Below are 24,097 nucleotides of genomic sequence, written 5' to 3'. Positions count from 1 at the left end.
TTTATTGCTAAAAAGGGCCTTCCCAGGTAGTGCTAGAGATAAAGAACCTGCCTGCCGATGCAGGAGACAGAAGAGATGCAGTTTGGGACAGAAGAGATGGGGTTTGATCCCTGGGTGGGGAAGATCCCCTGGAAGAGGGCATGGCAACCCACTTCAGTATCCTTGCCTGGAGAATCCCATGGACAGGAGTCTGGCAGGCTACAGGCCATTGGGTTCCAAAGAGTTGGACATGACTGAAGTGACTTAACACGCAAGCACATTGCTAAAAAAGTTTTATCACTTGCACCTTCACCAACTGGTAATCTTTTTGCTGGTGCAAGGTCTGAAATATTTTTAGGGTTATCAAAATGTGACACTGAGACAGAAAGTGAGCAAATGCTGTTGGTGCCAAGACTCGCTTTCCACATGAGACTTGTACAAACCTTCAATTTGTACAAAACAAAAACAAAAACACAGCATCTTGCGAAGGGCAATAAACAGACATATGCCTCTATTGTTAATTACCAATTCAAACTAATTTATCTTCTTTATTTTTAGTTTCTTCTTCCACGTAAAGACTCAATACAGCAAGGTTCCCTCCGCCACACTCTGAACTTCTGGTCCTCCTTTAACACGGATTCACCTCATCGGCCTTCCAGGGGACAGGATGTGGTAAGAAGACCGCTTCCCCCTCTCTCAAAGTAACCGCAGACACTCACTCTCAAGGCAGGAAGCCCCAAAGTGCCAAGGCGCACGCAAGTACCCCTCAAGGTACCGGGACCGCCCCCCCCCCCACCTACCCCGTTCCCCTAGCCAGTTGAGGCCGGCTCTGCACGGGAAGCACCCTAGCACATCCGAGAAAACCTCCTCCCGGCTCCACCCACGCTTCTCAACATGCGCGAGGCTACTATGGTCCATCCTTCTGCTGTACAAAGGGGAAACTGAGGCCCGATGAGGTGCAGGGACTTGCTGCTCCGCATCCACTCGGTGGCAGAGCTAGCACTAGGAAGAATGTAGGTAACAAAAGCATACAAGCTTGGTATACAGCTGCACGTGCTGAGCCGGGGACAGGCTGTGCCCTCTTCTGCTGCTGGGCGCCTAGTACGTCATTGCCGCTCCGGGAAACTTGAGGCGGGAAAGCCGACCCCGCGGGGCCCCCAGACCCGGCCTTCCTTCCCCCTCCTCTAGGCCCGACGGCGGGGTGGGGCCTCCGTCGGGGTCCGGCCCGTTCGGTGGCGATCCCGCCAACTCGGCCCGCGCCCCTCTCCCCAAAGTTAGGCGCGGGTCTCCCACCCAACCAACTCTGCGGGCCAGGGTCAGAGTGGGGCCGCAACCCGCCCGGGCCCCACCGCCCCCGCCCCGCCGATTCCTTTCTCTCCCCTCCCCCCGGGAGGGAGGAGGAGACTCCGCGGCCCTCCCTCGGCCCTCCCGGCGGCGGCCGCAGCAAGCCCCGTGCCCGCTCCGCCCAGCCGCGGCGGATCGGACGTCCGGAGCCCGCTGGTCGCCGGCCGAGGTGAGCGGGGGCGGTAGTGCAGGGGGCCGAAAGCCACCGCGTCCCGGGAACTCCCTCCAGGCCGCGAACCATCAGCGGGAGGGAAGGGGTTAAGTTGGAGGGCGTGCTGGAAGAGGAGCAGCGGGGACTCCCGCGTCCGCAGCAACCCCCAAACTCCAAGCAGAACTTCCTAGCCCCCTCCGCGGGCTCCCCTACCTCCGGAGCCCCAGCCTCAGGAGTGATGGGGCTTCGGGAGTTGGGGGAGGGGGGAGGGCAGGGCCGCCCTTGAAAAGCTGCGGGCGGGGGCCAGACCCCAGGGGGGCGGTGGCAGCGGGCGGGGGCGGAATTTGGACCTCTCCCGGGGGACCCAACGTGGTCACCATGGCGAATGCGGGACGGACGGGCGGCGCGGGCCAATCGGAGCACGACGCCCCTGGTGGCTGCCAATGGGGGGCCGCGCGGCGGGGTGGGCGGGACCGCGTCTCGCTGGGCCGGGAGACCCTCCTCCCTCATCCCGCCGCCGAAGTGCTGGGGAAGGGGAGAGGAAGTGAGGATTTAGGCGACTCTTGGTCGTGGGAGGCCAGAAAGGGAATTTCTGGAAGGAGTTGGGACAGGTGGAGCGACGGCTTAGTGTCATGAGAAGGGAGTGGGCCTCCGTTGTCCCACTATTACGATTGTGAGAACTGGTGATATCCTGCAAGCCTCCTTCCCCACCGGGGCTTCAGTTTCTCTGTCTTAAGTGTGGATTATATAGGGCTGTTGGGGAGGTAGGATTACTTCGTGTCGGCACAGATTCTGCCCACTGTTTAGACAAAGCTTTTAGGTATCTTGTTAGTGCCTCTCTCCATCTTACAAGTAAGAAAACAGCATCAGAGAGGGCGTGGCCTTGCAGGTATCAAACAGCATCACAGAGGTACAATTGGGGCTCCTGAGAAGTCCGCTGTACTAGAGTGTATAGTTCAAGGAGTTGCTCAGAGCCCCGGGGCTGGGGTCCACCCCATGAAAACCTCCTATCCTCTCCCAGCTGTGCTTGGCCTGACTGAGGACCCCATAGTGTAGGTGGTCCCAGGGGCACCTTGCCCCTCAGGTAATCATGACCCAGGAGGGGAGGCATCCAATCCCAGCAATCCAGCGACCCCACCCCCCCACCTGCCAACACACACCCAGGTTTGCTGCTGATCCTTGATGTGGACCAATAGCTGTACCTCTGGATCTCAGGTGGCCCATTTGTAAAAAAGGAGTTCTGATTAGTGGTCCAGGATATCTTTGGCTTTTCTGTCTGAGATGGAGTTACCTGGGAACAGATTAGGGGTGCCTACCCACCAGGGCTCAGGTTCAGCCTGCAGGCTCAGCTTGCCTCCCTGTCCTCTCCTGGAGGTCCAGTGATGGGAGCACGGGTGACAGGTCAGAGGGACAAGCGCCCACAGTTTGTGGGCTGACCAGCCTTGGGCCCTGCACTTATCCAATCAGGCTGTCCTCTGTGGTTTCCTGCTGGGCTCTGCTCCCTGCCCACAGCCAGGCCTGTGGCCACAGGCCAGCCCCACAGCCCCACCTGAAAGGTTCTGGGAAGTTATAGAGGGTTTCTGAGCTGGAGGGAGGAGTTGGGCCATCCCATCCCACCCCAGCCCCCTAAGCTGGGCCCCATCTAGGCCTCAGCACTGCTTACTCTTCTTACTAGGTATGAGCCATCAAAACACGGTAAGGACAAAATAAACTTGTCCCCCTGCGAGTCAGTTAGACTCCTTCAGGTAAGAGGCCTGATCCTTGACCTGGCCATGAGATGACCTCTGACTTTGACCTTGGCTACAGGCTTTGACACCTACCTGTCTCAGAGCCTGACCCTAAAGTGACTCCTGATCCTTAGAATGGTGCAACCCTCCCCGATTACAGAGAACCCCTAGCTGTCCATCTTCTACCCATCAGCCTGGGAAGCATTAGTGCAGCATTTGCTGTATGCTGGGCCCTGTGCTGACAGCCAGTGAGTCCAGGATGCCCTTGTGGTTTCTCAGTGTGGCCACTGCTGAAGAACAAGGAGGTGCCATATTGGGAGCACTAACATACTCTTTGTATGAGGTTGGGGAAGGCTACCCAGGGGATCATTACCCAGAGGTAGGTCCTAAAGGATGTGTAGGAGGTACTGCTAGAGAAAGGAGAAAGAACATTCCAAACAGGTCCACTAGAAGCAAGAGCCACCGGTCACTTTGTCTAGACGAGGCTGATGAAGGCCTTGCCTGAGGCAAACATCCAGTCAAAACATTCTTCTGTCCTGGCCAGCAGCTGCCTGGAGCAGTGAGGATGACTGTGGGGCTGGGGTTCAGGAGCTCTTGAGTCCCATGTGGACCTGTGCATGCTTGCTAAGTCACTTCAGTAGTGTCCTACTCTTTGCAACCCTATGGGCCGTACAAAGCCCACCATGCTCCTCTGTCCATGGGATACTCCAGGCATGAATACTGGAGTGGGTTGCCATGCCCTCCTCCAGGGGATCTTCCCAACCCAGAGATCAAACTCACATCTTTTATATCTCCTGCATTGGCAGGTGGGTTCTTTACCACTAGTGCCACATGGGAAGCCTTCCCAGGTGGCTCTGCTGCCCAGTTAAGGGGATGTGAAGCCATGGTTCTGCTTTCTGCTCTCCACCCCGCCAGCCAACTTTGAGCACATCCTGTGTGCAGGGCCTGTGCTAGTGGCTCCGGGTGGCACAAGTGTCCTGCCTGGGTTGGGGGAGGCCTGAACTGCAAGAGGAGAGAGGGCAGCTGGCCAGGTCTGGTTCTGGAAGGTTGTGGGGATATACTCCCCTGGCAGAGTGGGGCTGGGGAGACCAAGGCATTTCCGGGAGGGAGGTTGTGGAATTGAGCCTGAAGGCTGGGTGGGGTTTCGGAGTCTGAGCGGGGCATCCCAAGTAGGGGATCAGGCTGAGCAGAGATCCTGAGGGTTTGAGCAGGAATAGACCCGTCTGGCTGGTGCTGGGGGTGGGGGGTGGGCACAGGAGAGGGGAGGGTGAGTGGGAAGGACTTTCTGGGCCTGTGGAGGCTGGTCCCTCCTCCACCTGCTCCATGGGCAGTGGTGACACCCTGCAGGAATCAGGAGGCCACCCCGCACACATACTCACATCCCAGGGGAGGAAGACGCTGATCCTGGTGACGAAGGGCAGGCGGGGTAGGCAGTGGGAGCCAGTCTCTACAACTGCCAGCTGAACCTCCATGTGGCGTCTCTCTTGGTGAGTGTGTACGTTACCAGGGCTTGATGTGTGTGTGTCTGCCCCTAAGGCTGTGTTATGTCAGTGGGGTGGGGGTAGGGGTGAGGGGGAAGCATTGCTAGGCAGAGACAAGCTGCCCTTGAGTGTGTACGCAGGGTTCCTGGTGTGTCCAGGGGTGGGCTTCTCCAGAAGACTAACCTTGGGACCCCCCCCCAACCCCCATCCATTTATACATGTGTGCACACACACCCTTCAGGGGACCTGGGCCTGTAGGAAGAAAGGCAGGAGGCCCGTCCAGAGCCCCTCTGACCCCCACTCCTCCCCACCCCCTCCCTTGAGCGTGGGTGCCTGGAAGCCATTAGGGGCCTGGGTGGTGCCTGCCCTGGCCCTGCACGACAGGCTTGGGATTCCTGGAAGGAGCAGGCCACCCCTCCCCGCCAAGCCCCATTCAGGCCTGGCAGCTCCCAGAGGCAGAGAGGATGTGGCAGCAGCCCCCTCCCTGCTGCCCTCTCGGTTTAGGGGCTGCAGGAAGGGCCCAGCAGACAGGGGCCTGGCCCCAGGGACCCCCACCTCTCCAACCCCCATTCCCAGCACAGCTCTGGCCTCTGGCGAGGCCACCGGGCTGGCACTCAGATTTCCTGCCTCCTTCCCCTCCCCCCGCAGGCTCTCACATTGTTTTTCTTTTCCAAGAGCTTCTCCATGTGGAGCTCGGCCAGGAAACTGGGGAGAGGAGGGCTGCGAGTGTCCGTATATGTGTTCGTGTGTGTGTATATGTGTGTGTGTGCATTTGTCTGTCTCAGGGATGAGTATGTATCTTTGCGTGTCTCTATGTGTATCCGTGTGGGCATATGTATGTCTTCAGGTGTGTCTGTGACTCTGTATCTACAAGGAAGCATCTCTCTGAACATATATATAGTTGTTGTGTGTGCCTATGGGGCCACCTCCGTGTATGTGTCTGCCTGCCCACGTCTTTATCTGTATTTACATGTATGGGGTTGCTTGTGTGTCTGGGTGTGCGCATGTCTGTGAATGCACGTGGGATCTAGGCCAGTCACCTCATTGCACAGGTGGAAAGACAGAGTCACAGTGGGTACTCAGCCTTCCAGGGATCCCTTGGGGAGTCGGGTGTACAGGGAACTGGAACCTAAGCCCAGAGGGCTGTGTCTGGGGGCGTAACCTAGTCTGTGCAGGTGTTACTGGGGTTGAGATAGACATGTTTGTACATACGGAACTATGGGTGGTGACACGGCATCACCACTTACTCAAAATATCCCACAGTTGGATGGTTAAAATGCAAATCTCCGGTCCCACACCTACTGAACATGATTCTCTAAGGAGTGAGGTCCAGGAACTGCATTTTAAGCAAATGTCCAGGTGAATCTGAAGGACTTCTTGCTCTAGAAGCACTGGCCTCCCTCACCCCTCACTCCAGTTCTACCAGGGGAGAAACAGGCCCAGTATGGGGCAGTGGTTTAGATGAGGTTGATGACAGAGCAGGGACTAGAGCTGGTGCCTGGTGAAGGAAGACAGACAATAAACTAAGGGCAAACGCACTGGAGAAATACATTTGAATGGCCAAAAGTTTCATTCTGGTTTTTCCATAACATCTTAGGGGAAAAAACTGAAATAAACTTTTTGGCCAGTCCAGTAGTAGGATCACTGAGCTGTGCTAAGGAACTGTGACTGTAATAGTCATGAATTTAAATGAACACTGGTCCACAGTGGTGGAAAACCTGTGATGCCTGGTTATACAGGTGAAGGCAAGAGCAGGCAGAGCAGTGGAAGCAACCAGAGGCGGCACTGCCTGGAGAGACAAGAACAAGTGAGGTAGCTGGAACACTGAGGGCATTTGGGTGGGTGTAGCAAGGAGAGAAGGAACAGGGTGGGCAGTGGGGACAGTGAACAAGTCAGGGAATCGATGAGTTTTTAGTGTTGGAGCCTTTGAGAGAGTGAGTTTGGAATTGACTGTAGAGAGGGGAGGGGTCGCAGCTACTGATAATGGCAAAGGTGGTGGCCAGTGGCACGATCTGGTTTGTGTTTTTAAAAACTCACTCTGGCTGCTGCTCTTGAGGATGGATTTGAAGGAGGCAAAAGGGGACAGGGGGATGGGACAAGGAGTGACTGCAGTCTCCCCAGTGGGAAATGATGGTGGTGGCCTGACAGGTTAGTGGTTGAGGATGAAGAAGGTAGGAGGATCCCCGTGATGGGTGGCAGACAGACTGACTGGACTTGGAGATGGAGAGAAAGCCAATTCCAGGATATTCCCCACAGTGTGAAGAAGTAAAGAAGCACTCTTCTCCCGGAGAGGGCATCCAGAAGGAGGCTCCGGTTGTGGGGGGAATGGAGACAGGGAGTCCCATTTGACCAAGCTGAGTCTGAGTTGTCTGAGGGACATGTGAGTGGTTCTGGAGAGCAGCCCAGGCTGGGAGAGAGACTGGAGGTTACTGCGGACGTGGAGAGATGGCTCAGGCAGGGGTAGCCAGAAAGAAGAAGGCGGCCAGGACTGGGGTCATGCCAGCACTGCAGGGATGAGCCCAGGTTGCCAACCCGAGAAGCTAATGGGGGACCACTGGAGAAGAGGAGGAAAACCCGGAGAACATCCTGGGAAGGAGTGATGCAAGAAAGGAGGGCTGGAAGGTGCCCAGAGCTAGAGAGGGCATACCTGTGAGAGCTGAGACATGCCCAGAGGGTAGGGCAGGGGGGTGGAGGCCAGGCTGGTAAGGCTTGATGAGAGAGGGCGAGGGAGGTGCACAGTGGGGAGACAGCAAGCATGGCCCACTCTGGATGGGCCTGGAAAGGGAGGAGACAGAGAAGGGAGGTGAAAGTGCCAGGAGAGACTTCAGCAGGGAGCAGGCTCCTTGGAGGGGGATCACTGGTTGGGGTGGGAGAAGCTGGATGGGGGGGCCTTTGACCCAAGGTGGGAGAGCCCCCCATCCTCTTCATGGCAGAGAGGAGGTAGCTGTGGGGCTAAAGGCAGGACAAGGAGGGAGTGCCAGCCTGATAGCTCCTCTTTTTACCACAAACTGTGACATTAGATGTGCTGCCGAGTGGGGGGCTTAGAGGCTGGAAAAGGGTGATGAAGGGACACAGCCAGACAGTATTGGGACACTCTTCCAGGATGCTGAGAGTCCCACCAGCAGTGCCCTGATGCGTCACCCAGAAAAGGAAGGAATAGCGATCAGGGCAGGTCTCAGGGGCTGCAGTGAGGCTCTGAGGGCCAGGCCCAGCTGAATGAGGAAGGAAGTATGAGATAGCCCAAGGAGCTGTTGGTGGTCAGCATGAAGCCACTCTGAGGCAGAATGTGGCAGACTGGGGACAGAGCGGGCATGTGTCTCACTTATTTTAAAAGGGATGTGGCCAACGAACAGCAGAGCTCAGTGGTTGGCATGGGGAGACACCTCACCACACTGTACCCCCATCTAGACCCCAGCTTACTTCCATCATACCACCAGCACATGCACGTATTCACCAAACCCACGCCAGTGTTTGGACTTCTGGATGGTGTATCTGGATCAACTCCAGGGCTTACTTTTGCTGAGTCTCCCTTTCCTCTTCAGTAAATGTCTATAGTTGCCCTTGAGTCTGTTGAGAGGATAGCTTACATAGGCATGGCCTGTAGTTGGCCCTCCATAAATGTCATTATTATTGTCATCATGTGCTGGGACAAAGACCAACAGCCAGCCATCCCCTGCCCTCAGCAAACTCATAGCCTGGGGTGAAGATGGGGTGCTCACAGGGACACAGAAAAATAGTACAGGGGGTAGGACCCAGGGCTAAGGCAGGCCCCCGCCCCCCTCCCTCCCGCCTCAGTGGATCATGCCCAGGGCAGCAGTGGTGGCGGTAAAAAAAAAAAAAAAAGAAAAATAGTACAGCGAGGCTGGCTGGTGGAGACCTGGGCAGGGGCTGACCACCTGGCCTGAAGGGGTCCTGGAAAACCTCTTGGAGAAGATGCTATTTCAGGTAAGTTTTAAGGATGAGAAGAGTCAGCCCAGCGCAGGAAGAGGCTGGGAGGGACTCCTGGCAGCAGGGCCAGCATGGAAGCACATAGCATTCCGGGTGGAGAGCAGTATAAGCCATTCAATGTGTGAGATGGGACCTGAAGGTCAGGGACAGCAGATCAAGGTTTCAGATCATCCGTGGCTGCTCCAGGGTGAAGCGACTCAAGGGGGTTATCTGGAGGCCCGTGAGGAAGCGGCTGCAGGCCCTGGCTCACCATTCCAGCCTCACTGGGGCTCCTGGAGGCGACCAGTTGCACTCCTTCCACCTTTGCCCATGCTGTTCCTTCTACCGGTCGTGCTGTTCCTTCGCTTCCCATGGCTGAGCTTAAGGATATGGGCGGTTGGTGGCCACCTCCAAATAATGGTTGTGTTCTCCCACAGGTCGGAGGGAGCGACCCCTCCCCATAGCCCGGAGAGCAGCCAGTAGCAGTGGCCATCATGCACAGTGGTTTCGCATCTGCTACGCGTCCCCCGCGCTGCCTCTGAGTTCGGGACTTCCAGCCCAACACCCACGAGCCTGCCCGCCCCCACGGCCACGCCATGAGCCACGGGCCGAGCCCACGGCTGGCCGAGTCCCCGCAGCTGTCCAAGGGCAGCCTCCTGACCATCCTGGGCAGCCCGTCGCCCGAGCGCATGGGGCCGGCCGACTCGCTTCCGCCCACGCCTCCCAGCGGCACGCCCTCGCCAGGGCCGCCACCCGCGCTGCCGCTGCCGCCCACGCCCGCACTGCTGGCCGACGGGGACTGGGAGAGCCGCGAGGAGCTGCGGCTGCGGGAGCTGGAGGAGGCGCGCGCGCGGGCGGCGCAGATGGAGAAGACCATGCGCTGGTGGTCGGACTGCACCGCCAATTGGCGCGAGAAGTGGAGCAAGGTGCGCGCCGAGCGCAACCGCGCACGCGAGGAGGTGCGTCAGCTGCGCCAGCGCCTCGACGCGCTCACCAAGGAGCTGGCGGGGGCTCGGCGCGAGCGCCAAGAAGCGCAGGGCGAGAGCGAGGCGCGGGGCCGCGAGCTGGCGCGGCTGCGGGGCGCCCGGGGAGGCGTGGACAGGACGCCCGATGGGCCCGAGACGGAGCCGGAAAGGGAACAGGAGCCGGTGCCGGTGCGCGACGTGGGATCCGGATGCGAGAGACCGCAGGGCAGCCAGGTGCGCGGCGAGGGGCGGGGCTTCTGGGCGGAGCCTTCGCGCTGGGGTCCGGAAGTGGGAGGGGCTGATTGACCCGGGCGGGAGCGGTGGCTGTAGGGCTCAGAAAGGGAAAGGGCCTGGCACTTGGGTAGGTATCACACCTGATTATGGTGGTCCCGCCGCTCCCATACCTGCTGCTGCTGCTAAGTCACTTCAGTCGTGTCCGACTCTGTGCGACCCCAGAGACGGCAGCCCACCAGGCTCCCCGGCCCTGGGATTCTCCAGGCAAGAACACTGGAGTGGGTTGCCATTTCCTTCTCCAATGCATGAAAGTGAAAAGGGAAAGTGAAGTCGCTCAGTCGTGTCCAACCCTCAGTAATCAACAAAACCAACAAATCATCCTCTCTGAGCAGGAGCAAGTTGTAAGAACTTACCTCAAAGACATCCATTAGTCGCAGAGCTGAATCCCTTCATTTATTCAATTTAGAGAAAGGAGTAAACATTTTAACAGGTGTCTTATCAAAGCTGAGGGATTGAGGGTAGGGAGTGTCAGGACAATGTGAGCACAGAAGGAGGTACCTGAGCCAGGCTCTGAGGAGGGAGCTTCACCGAAGCTTTTCTAGAAGCGGTCCCATTTAAGCTGAGATAGGAGGAATTGAGGAGAAGGCGATGGCACCCCACTCCAGTACTCTTGCCTGGAAAATCCCATGGATGGAGGAGCCTGGTAGGCTGCAGTCTATGGGGTCGCAAAGAGTCGGACACGACTGAGCGACTTCACTTTCACTTTCCATTTTCATGCATTGGAGAAGGAAATGGCAACCCACTCCAGTGTTCTTGCCTGGAGAATCCCAGGGACAGGGGAACCTGGTGGGCTGCCGTCTCTGGGGTGGCACAGAGTCGGACACAACTGAAGCGACTTAGCAGCAGTAGCAGCAGCAGGAGGAATTGATGGTGAAAAGTGCAGGAATGCATTACAGGTGATGGAAATTCTGTGCAAATAGCGAGAGGCTGAGAGTGCTTGGTAAATCTGGGAAAAGCCTCCGTCTTTCCATGGGCACCCTTACAAAATGCTAGGCTCTGCATACACACTATCTAGTTAATTCTCAGGGCAACCCAGGAAATACTGGCTTTACAAATGAAAACACTGAGGTGCTGAGAGGTTAATTACCAGCTGGTGACTGGAGTCGCTGGGAGTTGACCCCAGATGAACTTCTCAGCCCATGGTGATAATAATTAGGCCATCTGGAACATAATGATATGTACGGAGGGCAGCCTCCTCTGAACAAGCAAGACTCACCTGAAGGCTGTCTAGGGACAGAGTCCAGGCTCAGGTTGCTCCCAGCTCCATCGCCAGTCAGGCCAGCTCCTAAGATTCTTAGCTGCCCTCTCTCCTCTCCGGCCTGTGGGCTAGAGTGGGCACTGCTGCCTCCTGGTGGCTGCAGCCCCCTTCGCCGGGGCCTGACTGGTGCAGGTGACATTCCTTGCTCTTCTTTGGGGCAGAGAATGAGCCTCTGTATATCAGCCAGCCTCGGACACTGTTCCTGTCCTCTCTGTGTTCGGTTATGAGTCACCCCAGGAGGTAGCAGGTACCACGTCAAGAGCTCGGAGGATGCAGCCTGAGTTTGTTTTCCAGCCCAGCCATGTCTGTGCTCTGTGACCCTCCAGCAATTCCCTTCTTCCCTCCCTGGTTCCTCAGTTGGGAATTGGAGCTTTGGACCAGATGGCCTCAGAGGCCCCCACCCAGACAGTCTGAGATAAAAGAGGAGTAGAATTTCACTCCTCAGGCCCATTGTCCTAGTCTTGATAGGGAAACTGAAGGTCAGTCGAGGAAGGGACCAGCCCAAACTCATCTGGAATGACTGTGGGAGAAGCCAGGCTGGGACAGAGGCCATGGGCGTCTTGGATCTGTGGTCAGAGGCAGGCCAGGGGGCAGACAAGGGCAGAGGGGAAGAGGAGCCTGACAGGGAGGAAGAGGGCTCAGGGTTGTGTTAATCAACCCTTACTGCTTTCTGTCTGGGAGCTGGTTCTGCTCTCAGAGGCCGCCTTCCTGTGCATCTTTTATTATTGTGGTTTAGTCGTTCAGTGGTGTCTGACTCTTTTGTGACCCCATGAACTGTAGCCCGCCAGGCTCCTTGTCCGTGGGATTTCCTAGGCAAAAATACTGGAGTGGGTTGCCATTGCCTTTTCCAGGGGATCTTCCCAATCCAGGGATTGAACCTGAGTCTCCTGCACTGGCAGGCAAATTCTTTACCACTGAGCCACCAAGGAAGTCCATGCATCTTTTACCATGTCACTTATGTTTCAGGTGATCCCACTGAAAAGTGGGATCTTTGAGCAGGAATCCCTTTTGAGGGAATCTCGTCCTTATTCCTTGTAGGAATCCCTGCTTCTGCATTCATCAGTGTCCCACCAAATATTTGCATACTTCCAGCAGCAGAGAACTTACCACCTCTTCTGGGGAATCTTCCAGGATTCAGGGAATCTGAGTGGCTGACTCTGTGCATTTCTAAGTAGCGAAGGGGGAGGGTGTGGCCCTCCCTCTCCAGGGGTGGAGAGACAGGCAGCAGAAGAGGAAACGGGGGTCCAGAGGACTGTGTGACTTGCCCACGATTACCCACCAAGCTAATGCCAGGCCCTGGACCTGGGAGAGGCCATGATGAAGGCCAAGAGGGTGAGGACTCAGCGATCATTAGTCCAGCCTCTGCCTGGGTCCCCATAGGAGCTCGAGCTGATGGAGAGCCTGCTGAAGAACAGACCAGAGGAGCCAGAGGGCTGCTGGGAGGTGCGCAGCGCGGGGGCCGGGGCCCCACGGGGCAGCTCGGGCCGCCAGGAGCGCGGCCGCCTGCCCTGGGAGGACACCACCGTCGAGGAGGATGCCTCCAAGCTGACCGCCCTGCGGCTACGGCTGGATGAGTCCCAGAAGGTGCTGCTCAAGGAACGAGAGTGAGTCCCAGGAGGCAGGCAGGGGCTAGGGGGCGGGCCAGGCTGTACCAGGGCCTCCTCGGAATCACAGAATGAAAATCCATGTCACAGAGGTGAGACTCAATGAAAGGGAATGGGACTTCCCCTTTGAGTCCCATCGATTCTTGGGACTTGAAAACAGTGGTACGGTACCCAAGGACCCAATATGAGGGCTTTTTAAAGTTAATTCAACTAATATGTGTCAAGGATCTGGGTCAGGCACTGTGCTCGGTGGGGATACAGTTATCCATGAGACCAGCAATCCCTGCCATCGTGCAGGGAGAGTGCCGTGGGTGAAAATCAAAGCAGGGAAGGAGGGGTAAGGGGACTGAGGGGTGGAGGCTGGGAATTTGGTTTTGGACATTTTGAGCTTGATTCAGCAGAAAGGCATTTGGGGATGTGAATGAGTCTATAGAGTTCATGAGACAGGTCTGGGCTGGAGGTAGAAATTCAGGAGTCATCAGCGAATAGATGATGCTGAAAACCATGAGCTCGGGTGAGAGTGGATAGGCCAGAGGTCAAAGGATGGGGCCCTGGAGCCGACCAGCTATAGAATCAGAGGAAGAAGGAGGCAGCAAAGGATACAGGAGGAGGGAGCCAGTGAGGGGGAAGAGGAAGCAGGAGGAACCGTTTCATGGATGAGGGAGCAGTCAGCTGGTAAAGTCGGAAGAGGACTGAGCACTGACCAGTGGATTTAGGACTTGGAGGTCACCAGTGACCGTGATTGGTCATTTTTGCCTGATTATGTTGAATATTTAGTAACACCCCCTTTTCCATCCAGAAATTAAACACAAAGATGGTATAAGATAACTACACACAGAAATCTTTTAAAAATCAACACAGTGCCCCTGTGAAGGTAGAAGCAGAGATCATGGCCATGCTCCTGCAAGCCAAGGAGCACCAGCTATTGCCACCAGAAGCCAGGGAAGAGGTATAGGACAGATGTCCTCTCACCACCCTCGCGTGGAACCAACACCTTGGTCTTGGACTTGAAGCCTCCAGAACTGAGATGCTGCATTTCTGTTTAAGCCCAGTGAACAAAAATCAACCTGTTGTACTAACTGAAATGTAAAGTGATACTAAACTCAGAATGGGAGGCCAGCGTGGTGTGGGGGTTGGTCATGAAACACTACATAGGGCCAAATACCCACGGCGCCTCCTGCACATTCAGGGCAGAGTGAAGGGTGAGGGGCATGAGAGCGGTTTATGGGACTCCCACCCAGTGATGGTGACAAGAAGGGACTCCTCCTTCAGAGAGTCACTGGAAAGTGTTTTCCAGCTTTTCTGACTGCAGAGCTGTGTGTTCACACCAAGTCAGCATAAAACAGATAGAGGGCAATGGAGGTATTATTTGATGGATGAGCCCAGGGCCTGGTGCCCTGGAGAACCAGTCACTCCCCACAGCAGGGGCTGGACTCCCACAGTTGTGTGGAGGGTGGAGCTCGAGGAGATCGCACACCCAGGTTGCCTGCCACAGAGTGGGGTGCTAAGGCCTGGAGCACGCAGCAAACCACCAGAAGCCAGGGAAGCGGCATAGAACAGATTACCTCTCACGACACCTTGGTCTTAGACTTGGAAGGGACTGGAGGACTATGCAGGAGGACTCAGCAGAGGGCCCCAGTGGGCTCACCCCCACGTCTCCCCTCCCCAGGGATAAAATGGCACTGAGCAGGAACATCGAGAAGCTGGAGGGAGAGCTCAGCCAGTGGAAGATCAAGTACGAGGAACTGAGCAAGACCAAGCAGGAGATGCTCAAGCAAGTGAGTGTCAGAGACCAGGGTGGGCTTCCTGGAGGAAGCAGTACTGTGTCATTGAATTTCAGCAGTGGGAAGGGGAGAAAGAGGGGAATTCAGTCATTCACTGTCAAGCCCCAGCCCTATGCCATGTGGTGATCTGTGGACTGGGGCAGGAGGTGGAGGAGGGGTTGTGGGGAGAAGGCCAACAGTAACCAGGTAGATAAATTCAGAAACTGTGAAATTCAAAACACAATTAGAGAGATGAGGTGGTGAGTCATAGAAAGGTCTCTAAGAAGGTTACACAAGGCAAGACCTAAAGTGATTAGAAGAAGCCACTGTTGAGAAGAGGCAGGGGGCACAGTTCCTGGCAGAGGGCACAGGAAATGCAAAAGTCCTGAGGCCAGACAAGCCTAGTGTGTTCAAGAAATAGAGGCCAGTGTGGCTGGAGGGTAGTCAGTGAGAGATGAGATTGTAAGGGGATCCCACTGGCCTTGTAAACCAAGACAAAGAGGAGTCTGGATGTTCACTGGGCACATGGTATGAGATCTTGCTAGAGCCTCACAGCAGTCAAGGAAACACACTTGGTGTCCCCATCTTACAGATGAGGAAACTGAGACTCTAGCTGGCAGAGAGGAAATTCCAGCCCTGCAGTTTGGGAACTCCTGCATGCTGGGGTCAGGCTGGGCTTCCCTTACTGCTTCCCTGTGCTCACCCTGATGGCCACCAGAGGGCGCAGCCACCCTGCTTTTCCAAAAGGTGGGTGGCTCACAGACCCCAGAGCCTGAAACTGCCCTGGAAGATTGGTCTTTAAGTAGAATCTCTTTAAGGAATCTCCTAAAATAAAGCTTCCCAGACCCTGCCCTCACTCTCCTGAGTCAGCATCTTTGGGGCTTAGGTCCAGGAATCTGTTTTTTTAATCTTTTCAAATTGTGTAATCATTTGAAGAAATGTGGGATCCAACTGTGCAGTTTTACAGATACTTAACTATAAAGATTCTCATTAGTATCTGGGTTTTTCTTCCCATTAACATTGCATATTTAAGGTTCATTCATGCCATTGCAAAGAGCATTCCTCTGACAATTTTCCCTGCTCTACAACAGGGACTCTGTACTATTTTAGATCACCCCAGGCAATTCTGATGTGACCAGCCCCACACCCACAGGCAGATCCCCTGGGTGTGTTCAGCCAGTGTTCACTGAGGGTGCCCAGGCCATACACAGATACGAAGGCGGACAGACAGACATGTGTCTCCTGTGCTCACGTTCTTGGGGAGGTAGGGGGATGGAGAAGCACCCCTTCTGGGCAGGGAGGACAGGAGAGGCCTCCCTGAGGAGAGGGCATTTAGGCCAAGACCTGAGAGTGAGAAAAGTCAGCCCTTCAAGATACCTCTGAAAGAGGGCAGCGAGCAGAGGGAACCGCAAGTGTGAAGCCTGCAATGGACAGGAACTTGTGCATTTGAGGACTAGAGAGGAGGCTCAGGGAGCTCTGGGGAGGAGAGTGGGCGATGCGGGTGATGGGAGATGGCTTTGTGGGACCATAGGGACAGGTTGGTTCTTAGGGAACCCGGGGTTGGGGATATGATTGGCTGTATCTTTTTTTAATTAATCAGTTTATTTTTTGGCCGCACAGAGTGGCTTACTTATAGGATCTTAGTTCCCCAACCAGGGATGGAACCTGTGCCCCCTGAAGTGGAAGCTCAGAGTCCTAACCACTGCACCACCAGGGAATTCCCCTGGGTTTATCTTTTTTTAAAGATTAAGAAAAAAAGGCTACTGTTGCGAAAAATGGGTTTATAAGAGAAGGTCAGGGGGCAGGAGGGGGCACCCAAGAATGGACACTGGGAGGCTGGATGATAATCAGGGAGAAGGTGAGAGATGTCGGAGGAGGCAGATGCGTTCAGATTCAGGGTCTGTTCTGGATACCCCGTGGCCCATTTGGGCACCACATGAGGCTCCTTGCTGAGCCCTCCGGCACCAGCGCCCACCCCTCCCTGGAGCCAGTGGTCCTCGCCTAACCAGCCTGTGCTGTATCACACAGCTCAGCATACTGAAGGAGGCCCACCAGGACGAGCTGGGCCGCATGTCCGAAGACCTGGAGGATGAGCTGGGTGCGCGTTCCAGCATGGACAGGAAGATGGCGGAGCTGAGGGGCGAGGTGAGACCACCGGCAGGGCCCTGGGTCTGGGGGCGCCTGGGGGGCCCTGCCTCCATCAGTCATTCACTCACAGGAGGACAGGAACCAGCCACAGCCCTGGGTGCTCCAGTCTGCAAGGGGTGGGCCTCTCTTGCTCACACCCCGTGCGCCGTGAAATAAGCCCGGGTTAATTATAGCTGCTGCAGCTGGACTTGCTTCCTGGAGCCAAAACAACTGCCGGAGGAGGTGGGGAGGGGGAACCTCCCGCTCAGGCCTGCTGTGCCCCTCCCTGTGGACCCCTCCCGCGGTCCTGCCCTGTTTCAGATGGAGCGGCTGCAGGCGGAGAACGCTGCCGAGTGGGGTCGCCGGGAGCGGCTGGAGACGGAGAAACTGGGCCTTGAGCGGGAGAACAAGAAGCTGCGGGCTCAAGTCGGGGACCTGGAGGAGGCGCTGGCCCGGCGTCGGCGGCAGACGGCCAGTGCTCTGGACTGCGACCTGCGGGCAAGCCAGGCTGCGCTCTTTGAGAAGAACAAGGTGGCGTAGTGAGGGGGCCGCAGCCAGGGCCGGGGCGGACCACCTCCTGGGCGTCCACCTCCAGACTGCAGGGGGCCAGGGACCCTTGAAGTAACGACTACAGACGGAGGAGGTGATTGCCTGGCAGCGGCTCCTCCTGGGCACCCGCTGTGGGCCCGGCTCAGTGATACCACTATCATAGCTGGGTTTGTGGGGCACCACTGTGGGCCAGGCTCCCTGCTGGTGCTTTTTGCCCGTGCTATGGAGACTACTTGGCGACGTAGTGGTAAAGAATCCACCTGCCAAGCAGGAGATGCAGGTTTGATCCTTGGGTCAGGAAGATCCCCTGGAGAAGGAAATGGCAACCCACTCCAGTATTCTTGCCTGGGAAATCCCATGGACAGAGGAGCCTGGCAGGGTACAGTCCATGGGATCACAAAGAGTCAGAGACAACTGAGCAACTAAACACAACAACATCACTTAATCCTTTCAACAGCCCTTTTATCGGTCCAACAAATGTTTATTGAGCTCCAGCTGTGTGTAGGCCTTGTTCTAGGTGGTGGGGACACAGCCGTGAACAGACAGGAGGGACGTGGCCTCCCCTCTTGGAGCTGATAGCTGAGGGAGATATAGACGTTGCTCCCTCCATCACACACCTATGCTGGTCACACAGCTCCGTGGCCATGGCAGGGAGAGAAAAGAGGGGATGCCTGGGGACCTGGCTGAGGCCCAGGTCCTGGGAGGCTTTTCTGAGGCAGTGACGTTTAAGCCCAGGTCTCCAGGGAGAGTAGATGTTGACTGGCAGTGGACTGACTCCAGGAGGAAATTTGGAAAATGATGTGAATGAATGTCCCATGGTGACAGGGACCTGGAGCTTTGGAGGAACAAGGGAGGCTGCTGTGGCTGGAGGGGAGCAGGCAAGAGGGATGTGGTAGGTGAGGCAGGAGGCCTGAGTCACCTTTGAAAAGTGAGAGGTAGGTGCGAGCAGGTTGTGGCTCTGAGCGCTCACTGGCTGCGGGGTGGAAGACGGATGAGAAGGCAAGTGGATGGGGAGTCTGGGCCATTCCTGGGGGCAGCGGGAGATGATGGAGGCCAGGACCAGGCTGAGGTTGGTGGACATGGAACAAAGAATGGATTCAAGAGGCCATTTCACAAATGTGAAGACTGAGGGCTCAGAGAGCTCCCAGAGCTCAGGTGTGGACAGCTCCTCTCCTGGCTGCTCATCTTCTTCCCAGCCACTCTGGCATCAGATCTCTTTGCTTCCAAAATGCACTCTTCAGCTGACCCAGAGCTTTAATGCCATTTTGATACATCAAAGAGTCCTGACTTTATCCCTCCCCAGAAAACGAGACTCAGCTCAAGTAGCCTACTGCATACCTCATGTCATCTCCAGCAGGCACCCCAGAGTTCCACGTCCAGAATGGAGCCAGCAATTCCACCCACCTCTCACCTCATCACCCCCAGGCTTTCTCACCTCACTAGATGGCACCTCTAGCCTCCAGCTCCTCACCCGACTCTAGTGTTGGCATTTCAGAGAGGTTCCAGGGAGAAGGGACCCCAGTACCTCCAGAACCACCTGACCTCGTGGACTTCCCGGCATGAGCCCTCCTCCGTCTCCGCTCTCCTGCAGGAGCTGGCCGACCTGAAGCACGTGCACGGCAAGCTGAAGAAGCAGTTCCAGGAGAAGGTGGCGGAGCTGGCCCATGCCAACCGGCGGGTGGAGCAGCACGAGGCTGAGGTGAAGAAGCTGCGGCTGCGAGTGGAAGAGCTCAAGAAGGAGCTGGCCCAGGCTGAGGACGAGGTGAGCACCAGCCTGCAGACCTCAGCTGGGGTCGGTGGGGGTGGAGCTGCAGGGCCCTCCTGTGTCGCTCCGTGCTGGGTCCCCCGTGCCTGGTACAAGCCTGACTCTCGGGAGGCACTCAGGAGAGAGAGGGTGGGTGACAGGTGGTGTGTGGGTAGGAAGATGGGAAGAGAAATGGACAGATAACGTAGATGAGTGGTTGAGTAGATTAATGAATGAATGAGTGGGTGGATGTGGAGTTGGTTAAAGGGACAGGATAACACCATGGATGGATGAACAGATGGATGAGGGGATAAATGGACAGATGGTTGGGAGAGAGGAGAGATGGATGAGACGTAACAACAGATGTCTGATGGGTGGTTGGATGAATGGATGAAGGGGTAGGTAGATAGATGGGTGGATGAATGGATATGTGGAAAGATGGATGACTGAGTGGATAGTGGAAAGATGGACAGACAGCTGACTTTCAGTGGGTGGAAGAGTGAATGGACCGAAGGAAAGAAGGCAGAAGGATGGGTAGATGGGAAGACGGGTTTGGAAGAGTGGAAGGACACAAAAGTTGTATGAATGGGTGGCTGAATAGATCAATGGCTGGTGAGTGGGTCGGTGGGTGTCTCCATAGGCAGATGGATATTTCCATGGATGAATGGTCAGGTGAACAGATTCATGGGAATATATGGGTAGGTGAGTTGATGGATGGATCAGTAGCTTGGGGCATTGGAGTGTGGGTGGATTTGGAAGGGAGAGGCAACAGGCAAGAAGAGGCAAAAAAGGGATGTTCTACTGGAGGAGCTGGGCCTCAGTCTAGGCCTCAAAGGAGAGACAGGGATTGCTCTCCAGGAGGATCGTCCTCACAGAGGAACGGCAGGAGTGGCTGGTCCTCAGCAGACGGCAGGGCAGGTTGGCCCAACCCAAGGTAACTCCTATGCTCTTGGCTCCGTTCACCCCCACAGTTGGACGAGGCCCATAACCAGGCGCGGAAGCTGCAGCGGTCGCTGGACGAGCAGACGGAGCAGAGCGAGAACCTGCAAGTGCAGCTGGAACACGTGCAGTCCAGGTGGGCCCAGCGTGCCGCCCCAGGGGTGAGGACTCCCGGCCGGGGTGCACAAACAGGCAAGGGCGCTTCCAGCCCAGGGAGGCCCAGGGTCGGGGTCAGGGCTCCAGCCGAATGGGCCTAGAGGGGAAGACAGGGAAGGAAGAGATCTGGACGTCCTGGGGCCAGAATCCTGTCCCCTCCAAGCAGGAAGGGCCAGGGCTCGGAAACCAGGGAAGGGAGTGCAGGAAGTAAGACCAGCTGGGAGCCTGGGAGTTGTGTCCTGCAGTCAGCGGATATAGAGGGAGCAGCCAAAGAAGTCAGGCCCAACGCGGGCAGCAGGGAGGGCGGGTGGATCTGGGCAGTCTCTGATGAGAAGGACAAGCAGCCTACAAGGTCCTCAGGCTGGGGTGACTCTGGACCAGCTGGGGTCTGTGGGATCCCAGCCCTGATGGCAGCCCGGACCCCTCAGCTGCAGACAGGACCCATCTGCCTCAGTGAGGGAGGACCAGGAGGTCTGGGGGCCCACCCAGCATGCTCTGCCTCCCACCCCATCCCAACACCCCAAGAGTGGCTCTCTCCCCCAGACTCCCCTTAGAGCTGGGGTATGTCAGAGAACATCTAGTCCAGGCCCCACCCCATTTCACAAGCTTCCACCTGAGACTGATTTCCTGTGCCAGGCCAGGCCCTTACTTCCATCCTCTTATTTCATGGAATCGACAGCACCCAGTCTCTGCTGCCAAGACTGCCTGGGTGGTGGGAACTCTGGCTCTGCACTAAGTAGCTGTGTTATTTTGGGCCACTTACTTAACCTCTTTTTTTTTTTTTTTCCCAGAGTTTCCTCATCTGTAAAATGAGATTGATAACAGTTTTTATTACTTCTTGATTGTGGGAATTAAATAAGCTGATTTGTGCTTATAAAAGGACCAGGCCCATGATAAATGCTAAATAGTAGCGGAGCTTTAGTATCAGGGTCAGATATTGTGCCATGGTTGGATAGCATCACCAACTCAATGGACATGAGTTTGAGCAAACTCCAGGAGAGAGTGAAGGACAAGGAAAACTGGCGTGCTGCAGCCCATGGGGTCGCAAAGAGTCGGAAACGACTTAGCGATTGATCAACAACATTGTGCTTTAAGAACCACGCTCCTAGGAGAGACAGGAAGGAAAATTTTTTTCTCCCCCCAGGGGGCCGGCAAACAAGGAAACTAAGGCACAAGAGGGTTAAGGCCTTTCACTACCACACAGGTGGTGGGTGGTCAGGTCAGATTGCTTCCCTGGCCGTCTGCCACCTGAGCCCTTATTTGCAGAACATGTACTGTTAGATATGTGCTGAGTGTCTGTGGCTAAGAGCACAGGCTGTGGAGCCAGACCTGATAGCTGTGTGACCTGGGGAGCCAAGGCTCAGTTTCCCCAGACGCTTGGGATGTTGCCTATGAAGTGTCGTGCAGGAGCCCAGTCATGAGTGCAAGTCAAGCTCAGTGTCTGGCCAGCTCTGCCCACTCCACACCCCTCCCCGCCTCCCTCCGCCCCGCCACTCCAGCACATACCCCTCACAAGCACATACCCCTCATACCCGCCTAGCCTCAGGGCCTTCCCGCAGTTTTGGCCACATTCTTTGGGAGCCATAAACTCCCGAAATGGGCAGGCAGGCTGGCTCTGCCCAGGCTCTCAAGTGCTTCCATGAGGAGGGCGGGGCTGCCCAGGACCGCTGCCTCATCTTATTCCCCAACTTTTTGTGCTTTAATGTTCCGGGGACAGCTCACTAAATCACCAGGCAGTAATGGAGGCCCCTGCCCGCGCCCCTCCCCGCCGTGTTAATAATTCATGCCTTCCAGTAAGATGCAGCCAGGCGGCTACTCCGCTGGGGGTGGGCGCGGGGAGCCAGGGAGGAGGGGGGATGGGCATTTCCTCCACTGGCTCTTCTTAGAGAAGTCTGCCTCGTAAATTTTGGCTTTAGGAATTTTAATGTGGGGAAGAACAAGGATGGAGGGCTTTCTCACTGACATTAGGGATGTAGGGGACTCAGAACCCCCACCCCTGGACTCTCTTCCTGTGGGCTTTGGAGCCTGGCTTGGGTTTAAATCCCAGCCCCGTTACCTTGAGCCGGCTGCCTCACCTCTTCAAGCCGTGCCCCCCACCCCACCCTACTCCAGAGCCAGCCATCCAGTTCAGAGCCCAGCCCCTGCTCGCTGTCGTCTGTGGGACTTAGTGCCTCAGTTTCCCTGTCTGTAAAATGGGAGTGACAGGAGCACCTCCCTCACTTCGGGGGCTTCTGGAAGGATGAAGTGAGACGAGGTAATGTTTGTGGAAGGCCCAGTCTGGTGCCTGGCAGCAGGAAGCGCTAGGGGAGGCTTAGCTGCTGTCAGCACCAGTGGATCAGGCTCGTCTCTGACCCGCCTGTCACCCCCCCCACAGGCTCCGCCGACAGCAGCAGAATGCCCCCCTCTTTGGGAAGATCCGCAGTGCTCGCTTTGGTGCCGAGGAGGCAGGGGACGGAGCCAGCGACCTGGACGAGGACGAGGACCTGCAGATCCAGGTGGCTTAGACCTGCCAGGGCTAGGCAGGACTGGGCGCCACCCCCCAACCCTGGGTGCCCAGGCTGCCCCGCCACTCGAACTGATGCAGCTGTCCGTGCTGACTCTGGGAGCAGACCCCAGTCCCTGCCACAGACAACTTCCTTCTCTCCCACGGTGGGCATTGATGGTCCTGCCTTACTGACACTCCATGGAAGGGAAGCCGTGGCCTACGTTTTATATATATATATTTTATATATATATATATATATATGTCATATATATATTAGTATATATGCCTGGGGTCTTTGGACTTATTTGGTTTTATAGACACAGGACCACTCCAAGGCCCAGTCAGGTGCCCCCACCCACCCAGGACTTTCTTGCTGGGGGAGGGGGTGTCAAAGGAGAGCTGTTAGGGGCCTCCATCCAGGCTGCCTCTCTGGACCTTGGAGGTCTGGCAGGGGCTGTGACTGTTCATAGTACAATGTGATAACCCAGTCTTTTGTAATAAATGGAGTTCATGTTCTCAGGTGGAGTCCTGAGTGTGTGGCAGATGCAGGCACGCATGTGGGGGACAGACAGGATCAGCCTGCCCCGGCACCAAACCTGAGCTCGGGAATATTGATATGCAGTCACTTGAGTGACTTAATGAATGAATGTGAGAAAGAATGAATGAATGAACAGTGGAACTGATGAATGGTCTGGAATCCAGCTCCTGTGAGGGGAACGAGAAGGGATGGTGCATGTTTAATCTGCAGGAGACTTCAGTTCTGACTCCAGATGAATTCAGGTACCTGCTCTGGCCCTTACTGGTTGTGCAACCTTGGGGAAGTTACTTGTCCTCTCTGAGCCTCAGTTTCTCCATCTGTAAACTGTCTCATAGAGTCATCAGGAGAATTAGATGAGTTCACCTGGAGCTCCGTAAAGGTGAATTATAATCAAAATACTTGAAGGTATGCTCTGGAGAGGAGGGATTTGCCAGCTGGGTTCAGCCGTAAGGGATGACATTCAGGCAACTGACTGGTGGGCATTTACCCAGAGCTGGGTATGAACACACCTGTAATCCTTTCGTCATTCTCCTAGCCCTGCTCTAGGTAGTGACATTATAGATTTTATCTTTTGATTCTTAATTCCTACACCTTCTATAACCAGCCAGTGTATATTGAATCTGGTAGGAAAGGTTATTCAAAGCATGGTAGCATACGTTATTGAATCTTCGCAAGTTGAGGGGGCGTTTTGAGTCACCTGCCCTTGATGAGAGTTTGACATGAACTCTTAGCACCAGGGCCTGCTTTCTGCAGGAGCAGGCACTCTCAGAACTGTCCTAGCCCACAGGCCAAGGCGAGTTCCCTGTGTTCAGAGGTGAGCACGGAGAGGCTGGGCTCAGAGCAAGGGCCTGGCACCCAGTTCAGTTCAGTTCAGTTCAGTCACTCAGTTGTGTCCGACTCTTTGTGACCCCATGAATCGCAGCACGCCAGGCCTCCCTGTCCATCACCAACTCCCAAGAGAAGTTAAATTCAATTGATCAAGGTTGGGGGGCTCCCTGCCTTGGGGTGGGCAGCTGCAGTTAAGGACTTCTCTCTTGTGGCCCAGTCTAGAGGACCCTTGGGGCTA

The 24,097-nt window shown here is 56.0% G+C and overlaps 1 protein-coding gene across 3 annotated transcripts; it reads left to right on the top strand.

Moving 5' to 3' along the window:
• Nucleotides 1–837: 837 nt before the first annotated feature.
• CCDC102A (coiled-coil domain containing 102A) lies at nucleotides 838–23,012 on the top strand. 3 transcript variants are annotated; one of them, XM_010814470.4, is made up of 9 exons: nucleotides 838–992; nucleotides 9,047–9,808; nucleotides 12,507–12,730; nucleotides 14,400–14,508; nucleotides 16,522–16,638; nucleotides 16,942–17,151; nucleotides 18,761–18,931; nucleotides 19,885–19,988; nucleotides 22,383–23,012. In XM_010814470.4, the coding sequence occupies exons 2-9, from the start codon at nucleotides 9,206–9,208 to the stop codon at nucleotides 22,510–22,512; spliced, it is 1,668 nt and encodes a 555-aa protein (XP_010812772.1). In that variant the 5' UTR covers nucleotides 838–992; nucleotides 9,047–9,205; the 3' UTR covers nucleotides 22,513–23,012. The 3 variants fall into 3 exon arrangements, with proteins under 3 accessions (XP_010812772.1, NP_001071383.1, XP_010812771.1); NM_001077915.2 differs by lacking the exon at nucleotides 838–992 and adding an exon at nucleotides 1,432–1,492 and having other exon boundaries at nucleotides 22,383–23,010; XM_010814469.4 differs by lacking the exon at nucleotides 838–992 and adding an exon at nucleotides 4,490–4,688.
• Nucleotides 23,013–24,097: the final 1,085 nt, after the last annotated feature.

This window comes from Bos taurus, chromosome 18 (genome assembly GCF_002263795.3).
Source record: "Bos taurus isolate L1 Dominette 01449 registration number 42190680 breed Hereford chromosome 18, ARS-UCD2.0, whole genome shotgun sequence".
NCBI classification, from domain to species: Eukaryota; Metazoa; Chordata; class Mammalia; order Artiodactyla; family Bovidae; genus Bos; species Bos taurus.
This window is presented reverse-complemented; position numbering and strand designations above follow the sequence as displayed.

What these genes read in the sequence shown, in the direction of transcription:
- CCDC102A (XM_010814470.4), top strand. Translation starts at nt 9,206, where the DNA reads ATGAGCCACGGGCCGAGCCCACGGCTGGCCGAGTCCCCGCAGCTGTCC. An exon ending in TGGCCCAGGCTGAGGACGAG is followed by an intron (nt 18,932 to 19,884) that starts GTGAGCACCAGC and finishes TCACCCCCACAG; the next exon opens with TTGGACGAGGCCCATAACCA. An exon ending in CTGGAACACGTGCAGTCCAG is followed by an intron (nt 19,989 to 22,382) that starts GTGGGCCCAGCG and finishes CCCCCCCCACAG; the next exon opens with GCTCCGCCGACAGCAGCAGA.